We start from the raw sequence: 13,251 nt of genomic DNA, 5'->3' as shown, positions 1-13,251 counted from the left end.
GAATTTTGCCAAAATCCAAGTGAACTCTACTGTTACATAATGATTTTGTTTAAATTGACTTAATAATACTTTGAGCATAAATTTTAATACTTCAGTAAGTGAAGGATGTCATTCCTTACTAGGGATAAAAACTCTGTAAAATGACAACTGTAAAAAAAACACTTTTAAGATAGTGCATATTTGTAATCCATAATAAATATATTTACCATGGGGAGTTGGTACACATACATATTATATTTTAATCCTTTTTACATCCTCCTTCCTCTCTCTCCAATTTCTAGATCCCCTTCCCATCTCTAAAAGGTCTCTCTGTTTCCTGTCATCTTTTATTTTGCTCTTTATGTTATTTATACTTTCAGTATCCGAAGGAAGAGAAACCATGTCACATTTAACCTTCTGTGTCTGATTTATTTCACAACACTATGGTCTCAAGGTAATGCTATGAAGATTGATAATACTGTTTTCTTCCAAAACTTCCTCAGTCTTTATTTCAAAGTGAAGTTCACAGAAATTAAAGAGATATTAAGAATATAACTACACCATCTGAAGTAATGGAAAAGAACCAATAAAAATAACATACTTAGTATGTTTCAATTTCTAGATTAATCTCTAGATTAAGATGGGTAATATCCATAGGAATATTCTAAGGAACAAAAAAGAATGGAAATGACCTGTGAGAAACAGAAATCCACTGTACCAGCATGAAATATTGTCATTTTTTACCATCATCTTAGTATTATGTATTATGTTATACCAACCCTTATCTTGCCAAGCTATTTCCACTTCTATTTCCAAGCAATGTCTCCTATTATAACCACTGTGTGGTTCCAAATTAATATTGCTTTGATGCTGTTTTAAATACTGGAGAAAAACTGGAGGGTGATTCCTGAGTTATCTCCATGCTACTAAAGAATCAAGTGAAGTTGTTGACACATATTTCCAAAGTTGTTTCCTAATACTGTACTGCTTGACTCTACAGGAAACCTGTGAATCCATCCTGAATTGTACATTAGAAGAAGTAAAGCAAGTCTACCAACCACAGAAGCCAAACCACAACTCCTTTGCATTCTACCTACCTTCCAAGACACCATCCACTACCTCCAGAGCTATAGTTCAAGATTCTGGATTGGTCATAGATGGAAAGACATTAAATGTCATTTTCCAAGGCAAGCTGGAGAAGAAGTTCCTGGAGTTGACTCAGTACTGCCAGTCCGTCCTGTGTTGCCGTTGCACCCCACTCCAGAAGAGTATGATTGTCAAGCTGGTGCGAGACAAGTTGAGCGTGATGACCCTTTCCATAGGTACCCACCATGTTGAGATAAGGGCGGTGGCTTGGCAGGGATGATCTGATGGAAGTCTTGGATCGCAGGTGGGAGGTCTGGTATCAAAACCAAGACACTGAGGCTAAGGCTCATAGGCTCAGAAAGTTCAAAATAACAAGAAGATGCAGTAACTAGGAGATGAGGTAGAGGGCAACTACAGAGAGAGTAAATCAGAGGTCTTGGAGCTAGCAGGTCAGCTAAAGAAAACTCAGGACTTAGAGGTTAAGACAAGAGCACTGAATTCAGAACACTGAATTCAGGTGGCTTGAGAAATGTCACCCCTGAAAATACACACTGAGCCATCTTGATTCTGAGTTCATTTCCCCTCAGTACTTTATACACAGCAGTACCTCGGGTATTTATGAACTTAATATTCTTGGGAGTGTTGCAGGTTGGTAAGGAGGTTTTTGAAATTACGATTGGCTCACTTTAATTTTGTATGCTTATTCCCAAATACAACACCAGAGCAGAGCATACCCGCAATAAATGCTGGCTGGTTGGCCTATTAAAAATTGCTTGGAAGGAAGTAAATGCTAATGCTGTCAAAGTACAGATATAAAAACTACTCACTTAACACCTTCCAGAAACAACCAAACGTGATCTACAACAATCTGCATGATCGTATCTCCAGCCACCTCTCATATGATGCCCACTTTCCTCTTCCCACCATTTGGCCCTCTGTGTCCCAGGCAAATGAAACTGCTCACCACTCTCCATGGGCCCTGTTCTCTCTCACTTCTAGGTCTTTGCATATGCTATGTCCTCTGTAAAACAACCCCCTTTCCAGTGGCAGTTAACTTTCTTTTCCTATAGGATTCCCCTATCAACCACTACTCAGAGCCCGAAGTGCCGTTAAACCTTCTGCGAGGACCACCTCAATAAACTGTGAGCTTGTGGAGCTGAAAATCCCAGTTTCTTTCAGACACTGTTCCATCATACACCAGAACATGCTAAGCACACACTCAATACAGTGCCCCCCCATCCTTGTTTTACTTTCCACAGTTTCTTACTTATGGCAACTGAGGTCCAAAAATAGTAAATGGAAAATTCTATAAATACTTTGTAAGTTTTACTTTTATTTTCCTCATTGAGTTTATTGGTTTCTCTATAAAATGGAATATTACTCAGCTATAAAGAATGAGAAATTAGATTCATTCATAGGAAAATGGATACATATTGAGGACATACTCCAAAGTGAAATAAGTCACACATGTGTAAATACTGAATAGTTTCTCTGGAGTAAACTATAATAGTAGATAAGATCCTAATGATATAATAGACAATGTGAAATAGGAAGAAAGGGGCTAAAGGTGTAGGGAAAGTGGGAAGGGTAGGGGAAAGGTAAGAAGAGAAAAGAAAAAATATGAGAAAATGAAGAAATGGAAATGAAGTGTTTGTAAAGGGGGAAGGAAGAGAGAGGGGTGAAGGGAGGGTAGGGACAAGGGGAAAAAATGAGAACCAAGACCTGTCAGGTAAAGGTACAAGATCCCAATAATGAATGCAACTGTACTGTATACCTAAAATGTACCAATAAACTCAATGAGGAGAAAAAAATAATTGTAAAAACAAAGTTTACCTACAACAACAACTATGTTGGTTTTTATTCTTTAATTGGCATAATTGCACAAATTCATGGGATATATCAATGACAAAAATTCTAATATTTGTTGTCAAATAATTAGAGAGAGAATCGTTCTCTCCTCCAATTCTATATCCTCTATGATGACAACTGTAAACTTAATTGTATCTTATTCTGAGAAGCTACTAGAAAAAAAGAAATGGGGCCAGGAGAATACAGGTGGTTTGATACGAAAAATGGGTGGGCAAACCACAGCCCACTGCTGTATGGATGCTGAAGATGGTTTTTTTTATTTTTTGTCTTTATATTCTTTTTCTTTTCACTATTTTTAATTGGTTATGCATACTAGTTAATGGGTTTTATTTTGTCAAATTCATACATGCATAAAACATACTTTGATTATTTGGTTTTTATATCTGTAATGCTTGTGAAAGCTTACTTGCTTTTCAACCAGAACAACTGTTTGATTATGCTTCTTGGCTCACACAACCTAAACTGACCCTTTCCAGAGTTTAGTTGCTGGACTCTGGTTTTAAAGATAAAGCTATGGAAAGAACTCCCAGGTTAAAACCACATTAAGATTCAATGCTGTCTTTTCTAAAACAATCTTTCCTAATATCTGATGTACCTCTATGACAGAAGATATATTTTTTTAAATGATATTTCATCCTGGAGGAAAAAAAGATAAAGCAATGGGGAGAGCCAGGCTTCCAGGGAAGGCCTCACGATATAGAAATGTGTATAGAACTATAGGTGATTACTTGAATTTAAGTCAAACTTGACCAGCCACATTTCAAAAGCCATGTGTGGCTAGCAGTTTCTGTACTAGACAGTGTAGATCCAGAATACTTCCACCAGAATGGATCTAATTGACAGTCATGGTAACGAGGAGGTCGTGTCTGTGTGTCCATGTGTGCCTGCATATGCATATATCCATGGCTTACCTCAGTTTCCTCAAACAACTCACTTCAGTGAATGGTAAATCAATGTCAGTAGAGGCACCTCAACAACCACCAGAATGGAAAGTTCATCACATTTCCAGTATTTAGAAACAAAAATTGAATACCATCCCTCTCCTTGGACACCATTCATACTCTCTGATGATTTGACTGCCAAGCATTCTTGTTGTCTTGACATGGTCAGTATGCAGGTCACAATGTGCTGCAGAAGTTCATTGGTCCTAGAATCAGTTCCAACTCTTCTGTAATCCTTCACTAGCTGGATTGCCCTTGCCAAGTGTCTAAGTTGCTCAGCTTCTCAGTTTGCTCTTCTGTAAGGCCCTCAGTAACATCTGCACAGGTCTTTTTTATTTTTCCATCTGTGAAGGATTCATGGTCCGTGCCTCTCTTGCTTACTAAATGTATCCCCAGCACATACTATTGTGCCAAAAAAAGACATTATTAATATTTGTTCAACAATAAAAATAAAAGTAGAGCTTTATGACTTTCTATGGGACTACTCAAGAAATATGAGAAATACTTAGTTGTGTTCAAATGAGAATGCTTTATAGCCATCTCACTGTCACTGAGCAGTTGGGCCAGGAATAAAAACACCTCTTAACCTCTTTCTTTCAGGTGATGGAGCAAATGACGTAAGCATGATTCAAGCTGCTGATATTGGAATTGGAATATCTGGACAGGAAGGCATGCAGGTACTGTCTTGTCAACTAGGCTTCTTTTGCCCCTACTTGCCTTAATCCTTTATTTTTGTTTCTCCCCTACCCTCCTTTAATCTCCTCACTGGAGATTAAGGAATAACCCAGAGTGCCGGAGAATTGTCAACTGTACGTCAGGGGTCTTTCATGCCTCTACGTGGCCTCCATTGTCACATTTCTATTGCCCAGTCTTTAAAAAGCAGAGGGAGAACCAAGAATGTTTGGGTTTTATAGATGGCCAATGATGGTTGCATTCTAAAGCTAAGTAGTACCCTAAATATAAGCCTTCCTGGATTCCACATGCCGTCTCTATAACCTGCACCCACATCCAAAGTTGCAGTGCCTTCCATAAGCAATAACAGACATAAGGATAAAGACATCTTTCAATTACCATTTTAGTCTTGATGACCAGATTGACCCAGCCTTTGCTTGATAAACTTTCATAGTGTACCTAATTTACTAAAAATGCAGCTTGGAATGAGCATACTAACTTGACTTGCTGTTTGTTCCCACTAAATCATATCCCATTTTGTGGTTTTGAAGCATTAACAATTATATTGCTATCACCAGTGCAGACATTTGGCTTGGCCTAAATTTGTTGGTAAGCATGAAAGAACATTGATCAGGAAGCCACAAAATAGTTTGGTATCACCCTTTGCGTGTCTACCCTATGCCTACTCCCTATGAGGTACTTCACATCTATTATCTCGCTGGCTTTTAATCACCACCACAATTAGGGATTGTTGTTTGTTCCTTTCAGATGAGGAAATGGAGGCTCAGCAAGTTGAAGTAACATAACCAAGATTCACGCCAGGATTTATAACCAAGAATGTCCAAACTTCATATTCTTAAGACTACTCTAGACTATATCTTATTGTGACTCTTCCCAAGGGCAGATGATACATTTCAGCCCCCTTTAAGGGATGAACTGTCCAACCCTCAGCTCCATCTGTGCATGGCTGTAATGTAACTCCAGGAGATGAGGGGTGCACACAGCTTGGAGAAGTACATGAATGGAAGGAAACTCCTGCTCTCTTGTTAACTATCATATTCCTAAAATGGAGCCTGCCACATCCTTGGCCCAAATTAATACTTTCTGAGTAAATCGAGGGAGATGGTGGTCCAGACTATGTCACTGGCCCATTCTGGAGCATCCTCCTTAGGTTCTAGTGTGGTTTACACTTCCCAGAAGAGAGGGTGGGGGCGTCAGAATTCAAGAGTGACCACATAATATAATAGGACTTTCAGAGTCTGTTGGCTGCAAAGGTAGAACAAAGCATCGCCCTCAGTGGCGTTGGTTGCTTTGGCTAGAAAGGGATGCCTCTGCTCTCTCCTCACAGGCTGTCATGTCCAGTGACTTTGCCATCTCTCGCTTCAAACACCTCAAGAAGCTGTTGCTTGTGCATGGCCACTGGTGTTACTCACGCCTGGCCAGGATGGTGGTGTACTTCTTCTACAAGAACGTGGTAAGTGCCCCTGTCATCACTTCCCATGCAGGCCATGAAGTCCTTATCAGAGCCAGATCTCTGGGAATAATTTGTAAGGGAATAATTCAGCCTGACCTGGACTTGGGGTCCTGAAATTGTCCCTTACTACCTCTGTGACTTGGAGCAAGACTATTCATGTCTCTGGCTCATAATAGCCTCTTTGAAAGTTAATGTGAAAATTGGCAATACTGCGTAGAAAGCACTTGGCACATACGGAGTAGCATGAATGGCTCCGAGTATGCACTTGAGTCAGACACATGGGGTTCCAGTTCAGGCTCTGTGTGTGGCAATATTCCGAAACCTGTTTCCCTAGCTGTAAAATGCACATGGTAATATTACTTTTCTCATCTATGTGCTACCAGGAAGCTTTTGAAGAACAAGATACCTAAAGTGACTTTTAAGAAGGAAGGGACTTTTTGCTGACAGTTTGAGATTTCAGTCTGTAGTTGGTCAATCCATTACTTTTGGGCCTGCACTGAGGCAGAGTCCCGGTGGGAGCACATGGCAGAGGAAACTGCTTACTCCATGACAAAAGGAAATGACAGAGAGAGGGAAGAGCCAGAGTCGGATATCCACTTTAAGAGCACACCCCAGGTGAGCTCACTTCCTTCCTCCCTCTAGGCCTCATTTCCAAATGGTTCCACAGGCAGGCAACTGAACATGCTTAACACAGGGGCCTCTTGGGGGGATGCTTACCCGTATTGGCTACAAAGTTTAAATGTGAGCTTGCAAAAAGAATGTGAGCTTGAATACAAAATGATTGGCATGAAGTAATAACTCTGTAAGATTACCCATTGTCTTTCATTAGCGTTGTTGCTGCCATTACTCTTACAGTTAAATTTCATAAGCGAGACTTTTCGGTTGTCAGGAAGGATTTGAACAAGGCTGACTTCTATCATAAATTTTATCCCCAAATAGAGCCATCCAAATGCACCATACCTTGAGAGTGACGGTCCCTCAAACAGTGTGAGCCTGGAGCCTCTGACTTCACCCTGAGATCCAAACATCACTGGGTGCTACCAGGCTTCCTTGCAGGAGCTCCTGGGAGGCATGAAGTGTCTGCTGGAATAAAGTTCTTGGGGTGGGCAGAGCATCCGGGTTATAATCTTTTCTGACTCAACAATGGAAAAGTCATTTAACTTCACTGGGCCTGAGTTTCCTCACCAGTGATATAGGGAGATTATGACTCTCATTATTATGAGGTTCGAAGGTCGGAGCTCTGGAAAGAACATATCACCACTGGGGCCGGGGATTTAGCTCAGCGGTTCAGTGTCCTGCCTTGCAAGCGCAAGGACCCAAGTTCAATCCCCGGTACCAAACAAAAAAAAGAACATAGCACTATACAAATATTGTAAAGACAGTGTTGTGTGTCCTAAAACTTGTGTTGGTTTCTGTCCTATTCTCAAGGGTCCAAAGCAAGCCCACGCTGTGATACTCAAACTGGCAGAGGTTCTAGAAATCTATGATTAATCACACCTTCAGGAAAGAGTCAGAACATCTCTGTATTAAAGGAAGGAACAAAGGCCTGAGTTTTTCATTACCTACTTCAAGGGCCAGTGAATAATCCCCAGGACTTCGCAAACAGAATCTAATTCTTCTTTGCCTAAGGCAAGGGGGAAGATTCAGACCAGGGTGGATTAGCCAAGGAACAGTTACAAAATCGTGGCTTTGGGGTCGCCTCTCACAGTCCTTCCTCTAGGCTCTGCCACAGTGCAGTAGGCCTCACTCAGGAGTGATCATTTCTGTGCCAACTTTAATACATATGCAAATAAACAGCACGACAAAAAATAATGTAAATTCGATCAACTAGATGGTAATATTATCTCAGCAAGTCTATGCAAACAAGTCACTCCATTTGGGTTGAAACTCACTCTGAGCATAAAAAACTATTTAGAATTTAAAAGCTCCCCATTCATTTTTTTTTTTTCCGCAACAGAAGGAATCATTCTTTTGAATAAGCACAGCCTCTTTCTCTGCATTAAATTTGTGAAATAGAAAAGGAAACGTTTCCAGCCAGCCGTGCTTTCAAAGTTTAAATGATATTCATTTCTAGCCTGATTCTGTGCTCAAAATTGCAATCCGGATGCCACATTATCTTCCGGCTGCAATTAGAGGGTGGAGAACTATGACTTCCACATCCGAAACCAATTTCAGAGGGGATTAAAACCCTTCCTCCCATGAAATTTGAACAATGAATTAATTACTGCTCTGTAGCTTCTTAAGAGAAAGCAAGCATCCCATCTCAGCGATGGTGCCAGGGGGTTCTGTGGGCTCCCTGTGAGATGTGAAAATTTCAACATACACAATCCCACCAGGGCGGTAGCGGGAAAAAAAGCAAACAATTTGTAGTCGTAAAACTTCAAGGGGCCGTACTAGAACAAGAGAACATAGATTCATTCCATCTACCCAAGTGTCTACTGAGTATCTTCTGTGTGTCAGGAACAGTGTGGGCCATGGGATGGAGCCACACAGGGAGCCTCAAGGCTCTGCACAGGGCCAGGCTAGAGATATTTGCTGTTTTTCAGGTCGCAGATGGCTAGAAGAATTTCACTGTGTAAGCCAAAGACAGGACTGAGAAAGGCTGGGAGTATTTATAACAAAAGGAGCTTGAAAATTCAGACACTGGTTATACCACTTTCTAGCTCTTGACTTGGGCAAAAAGCAACTAAGCATTTCAGATCCTTATCTGTAGAGTAGGACTAATAATTGATATTAATGTCCCTATCAATATGCACTATTAATAAGTAACATAAATACTACGCTATTATTACCCAAAAGAATCTTGCAAGGTTGTTAGAACAAATTATGAGCATTGTACCTCTAGAAATCCACTACACAGTGATATTCAATAACTTACATCACACATGGCACTGAGTAATTATAATAACTGTAATTGATGTTGTAAGAAACTATTACTGTGTTACAATTAATAATGATAATAACAGCCTCTTCAAATTGACACCAGCCCAGCAGTTAGGAACGGAGAGCACTGGTTTGAACATAGAGCTGCTGAATCTCTTCTTGTGAGAGCCGTCACATCTCTGTGCCTCAGAACCAGAACTTCTCAGCTCTCTAGTGCTAACTCCAGGGCCAGCTGTTTCTGTGACTCAGACCAAGTCACCAAACACTTCCCAGTCTGGCAAACCTAAGAGGGACACCGCCCATCCCCAGACAGGGAGATCTTGAGGGAGACAGAGCTTCTAATAAATAAATAAAGCAATGTTTAGGCAGGTGATTCTATTTACCCTTCTGAACAACAGGGGAGCGTGTGGACTGGTAAACCTTCTCATGAGGTCAGCTTCTCACAGGCTCCCTGCTCACAGCTCCGGCTTCTGGCATCTCTTGCTCAGGGGTATCCCTTCACTGTGTGTTACCACACTGCTGCCATTCACGTGACATGGCCTACGTGTTGCTGTTCCCGGGACAGGTGACAGAGTGCTGTTCGTGAAGGTTAAGGAGTTTGTCCAAAGTCACACCGGAAGTAATAAACCTAGGAATTTTAAACCGGTCCTCCTAACCACTGTTGCGTCCTCACTTCACACCCTGATGACGTTCGCTTTGGGTCTTGGAGAACTTTAATAAGAGTAATAGAAGTATTAATGGCAGGAGCTGCTAGGAATGTGGGGTTGGGCCCTGCGCACACAGATAAGACGGCACAGCACCTCGGCAGCGGCATGCAGGGCCCTTGTTCACAGAGCCTTCTCTCTGTCTGCAGTGCTACGTCAACCTGCTCTTCTGGTACCAGTTCTTCTGTGGCTTCTCTGGTTCCACCATGATAGACTACTGGCAGATGATATTCTTCAATCTCTTCTTCACCTCTTTGCCGCCCATCGTCTTTGGAATCCTTGATAAAGACGTCTCTGCAGAAACACTCCTGGCGCTGCCCGAGCTGTACAAGAATGGCCAAAACTCTGAGGTAAAGGGCGCTGGCGCACAGGAAGAGATGGCCTAAGCTTGTCTCTCACCTCGCTCGCTTTCCTGGCTGTCAAGAGGGAGGGCACCAGGCTGGAAGTTGAGAGCCTTGTGCTCCGGCCACTGTTCTGCACTTGTCTCCCAGGTGACTTTGAGTAACTCCTCTCATTGAGTGACTCCTCCTAACTGCTGGCCCCTCTCTCTCTCATTTGCTTTTGAGGGTGTTGGCAAAGAGCAGTGAATATTTTTTTCTTTTAATTATATCACAGGCTAATATGTGACTGCCCTAGGTGAAAGGGAAAAGAGAAAAATGTATCTCTACTAGGGCCTTGAAAGTACCTCAGCTGAACCCCCATGATGCAGTGTGTTTATCTTTTGTAGCTGCTATGACAAACTACCTGAGTCTACGCAATGTAGAAAGAAAAGGAGTTTATTTAGCCCACAATTTTGGATGCTCTAAGTGCAGAATCAGGCAACCCCATCTGTTCAGGCTTTGATTGCATCAGACCATCAAAATGGCACCAGAGGAGAAACATGAGCAAGGAGAAAATGTCACAGGGTGTTATGGGTATATCCCCAATAGGTATATCCCCAGTGCCTCATGTGGTCATAGGTGGGGCTGTTCAGAGGTGGGTGCATCTAGGGTGTGTGATGCTGGGATTGATGGAGCCATGCTAGGATTAAGCATGCACCCCCCTGGGTGTGAGTGCTACCTACCTTAAGATTGGGTAGCCTGGATGGAATATAAGGAACAGAAATGGGCCTGCTACCATCGCTTGCTGCTGCTGCTACCACCCGCGGCTCCTTGCTTGCTGCTTTGCTGCCTTCTGCTTGCTCTGCCATACCATGGACTGATTCTCCTATGAAATGCCCCTCTGCCACGCCACTGTGCCTTGGAGCCAGCCCATTAGGGACTGAAATCTCTACAAACCATGAGCCAAAAAAACTTTTCCTCCTTTAAGTGTCAGGTATTTTGTCTCAGCAGTGAGAAAAGTGACTAATACATGGGGTGAGACAGGAAACCAGAGCGACTCATAGGGCAGGCCTGCTTTTTTATAACAACCCACTCTCAGGGGAAGTCAGTCACCTTCTGAGATAACCACTAACCCCATCCCAGACAGTAGCCTCAATGACCTAAGTAACCGCTCACTAGACCCCCCATCTCATAAAAGCACATATCATCTCTTCGTGTCACCACACTGAGGACCAAGATAGCAAAATCGGAACCCTTGAGGGACACACACAAAGTATAGCCAAAGCAGAGCGCCCAGTTCGGGTAGACCTGTGTCCAAAAGTTTGCTCATCACTGGGTAAGACACTTGTCTCCCAGCTGACTTTGAGTAACTCCTCTCATTCAGTGACTCCCCCTAATTACTGAATAGATGAATGCTTCTGCTTCACAATTGGGAAGGCAGAACTTCGAAGTCAAGATCACATATAGTCCGGAACTTGGGTACTGGGTAGAAGACCTGGAAAGACATTAGTGCTTTTTTAGAAAGCCCAAAGAGGCCACAAGGCAACCATGAATGATTTGGAGAAGACAGATGCACAGGCACTGCAGGTGGTTAGAGCAGCCCAAGGATAGGTAAGAAGACAGGATGGAAAACAGCAGAGGGACCCTGGCTGCCTCAAAGAGGACTCTGGGAGAAGGGATTCAGAAACACCTGCGAATACAATAGGTTGTCACCTGTGACAAGGGAAGACAAAATTGCTTGTGGTTTCTGAGATCTGCTGATTGTTCTGTGGACAGCCAACAAAGAGATCCAGTTGTAACCCAAAGATAGCAGGAGAAAGCAGTAGAGCAGACCAAACAGGCAGCATGGGGCAGCACAGACACCTCTTAGGCTCTTCTAATTTTACCTTTCCCACAGGCATGATGGCTGCAAACCGTACTCCCTGAGTACCTGCCTTGTAAGGACGTTAGTGTGGTTAGATCATCAGCTGTAAGGCTTCTGTTTACAGTTTATCCTTGCAAGGCAGAAAATGTGAAGCAAAAAATGAAAAGGTTCCTCTCTGCAGCCACTGAGCAGTCTCTGTGCGTCCATGATCCTGGGATGTAACTGATGTCACTCAGAAACTAAAGTCTCTACGTGTGCCAGGTTTGTAGCAGCACCAGCCATAGATAGTGACTGGTAATTAACACCTGGGCACTTGCACGGTATCAAGGCACAACTGCATTTACTCATCTTCAACCCCAAGGTAATATATGTATCTACATTTTATCTACATTGAGGGGGAAAACATACCGTTCTCAGAGGAATGTAGTGATTTTTACAAGATCACATAGTGAATGCCAGAGCTTGGAGTAGAACTGGAATCTGTCACCCCCATTCCATTGCGGCTATGATGAGAGGCACTGCAAGTGACATATTGCAAAGAACAGTGCTTGCTTCAGCATTAACTGTGGGTGTGTTCTTCCCTGGCAGTGTTACAACCTGTCAACATTCTGGATTTCCATGGCAGATGCGTTCTACCAGAGCCTCATCTGTTTCTTTATCCCTTACCTGGTAAGTTACGTGGTCCCATTCTGGACACAACCATCAGTGTGGGATCAGTCCTGGTTATGTGCAGTTACAGACTAGCAGTGTCTTTTTGGACACTGCAGAGCAGAGGCTCCAAACTGGTGGTTGCCCCCTACGTCTCCCGCAGAGTGTTACCTTCTGGTGACTTTTTGAAAAAAACCAAAGGATGTTGATATACTAGGTCATTTTTCCTCATAACAAGAAATAAGAGTTGACTCACGGCCCTACCATGATGTGTGTTCTATGCATTGCAACTGGACACCTTTCTCCTTGTTCTTTTCCCTCACTGGACACCTGCCTTCTGTTGCACCTTATAAGCACTCTATCAAAGCCTTACATCTCACAGTACTTGTTTGTTCCTCTTCTACAGACCTACAAAGGCTCTGATATCGACATCTTCACATTTGGAACACCAGTCAACACCATCTCCCTCACCACAATTCTCTTGCACCAGGCAATGGAAATGAAGACATGGGTAAGTGTCCCAAATCCTGTTTAGCTTAAAAACTACATTCCTGTCCATTGACTACATTAAGATTTTTGAGTCATTTCTCTCTGTATTTTGATCTGCTCAGGAAATACTGAGCCCCCAGGTGTATCCTACATGTAAAAGGGTGATTTGAGTAAGAAGATAAAATCCCTGACCTCAATATGCTTATCTATCCAGGCTGACAAAACTAACACACATTGAACATGAGACCGTTAGTTGCAAAAATTTGATATCACTGATCTAGAGACAAAAAAAAAAAAAAAAAAAAAAAAAAAAAAAAAAAGA

The 13,251-nt window shown here is 42.4% G+C and overlaps 1 protein-coding gene and 1 long non-coding RNA gene across 5 annotated transcripts in view; one reads left to right on the top strand and one right to left on the bottom strand.

The window, feature by feature from the left end:
• Nucleotides 1–13,251, top strand: part of Atp10b (ATPase phospholipid transporting 10B (putative)) — a 301,108-nt gene that overhangs the window by 265,997 nt on the left and 21,860 nt on the right. For all 4 annotated transcript variants that reach the window (XM_010622252.2, XM_010622251.2, XM_033761616.1 and 1 more), the window contains 6 exons: nt 980–1,301; nt 4,476–4,552; nt 5,896–6,021; nt 9,758–9,958; nt 12,381–12,461; nt 12,847–12,951. In XM_010622252.2, the coding sequence (XP_010620554.1) occupies nt 980–1,301; nt 4,476–4,552; nt 5,896–6,021; nt 9,758–9,958; nt 12,381–12,461; nt 12,847–12,951 (912 nt within the window). The remainder of the gene's footprint in view (nt 1–979; nt 1,302–4,475; nt 4,553–5,895; nt 6,022–9,757; nt 9,959–12,380; nt 12,462–12,846; nt 12,952–13,251) is intronic.
• On the bottom strand, nt 1,305–7,187 carry LOC104860912. Its single transcript, XR_779853.2, has 3 exons — nt 6,982–7,187; nt 3,846–4,277; nt 1,305–1,378 (listed from the first exon to the last, which is right to left on the bottom strand). It is a non-coding gene; the product is annotated as an uncharacterized LOC104860912 (long non-coding RNA).

This window comes from Fukomys damarensis, unplaced genomic scaffold, assembly GCF_012274545.1.
Source record: "Fukomys damarensis isolate Sample0158 unplaced genomic scaffold, DMR_v1.0_HiC HiC_scaffold_9, whole genome shotgun sequence".
NCBI lineage: Eukaryota > Metazoa > Chordata > Mammalia > Rodentia > Bathyergidae > Fukomys > Fukomys damarensis.
The sequence above is the reverse complement of the archived record's forward strand: the minus strand, read 5'-3'. Positions and strand labels throughout refer to the sequence as shown.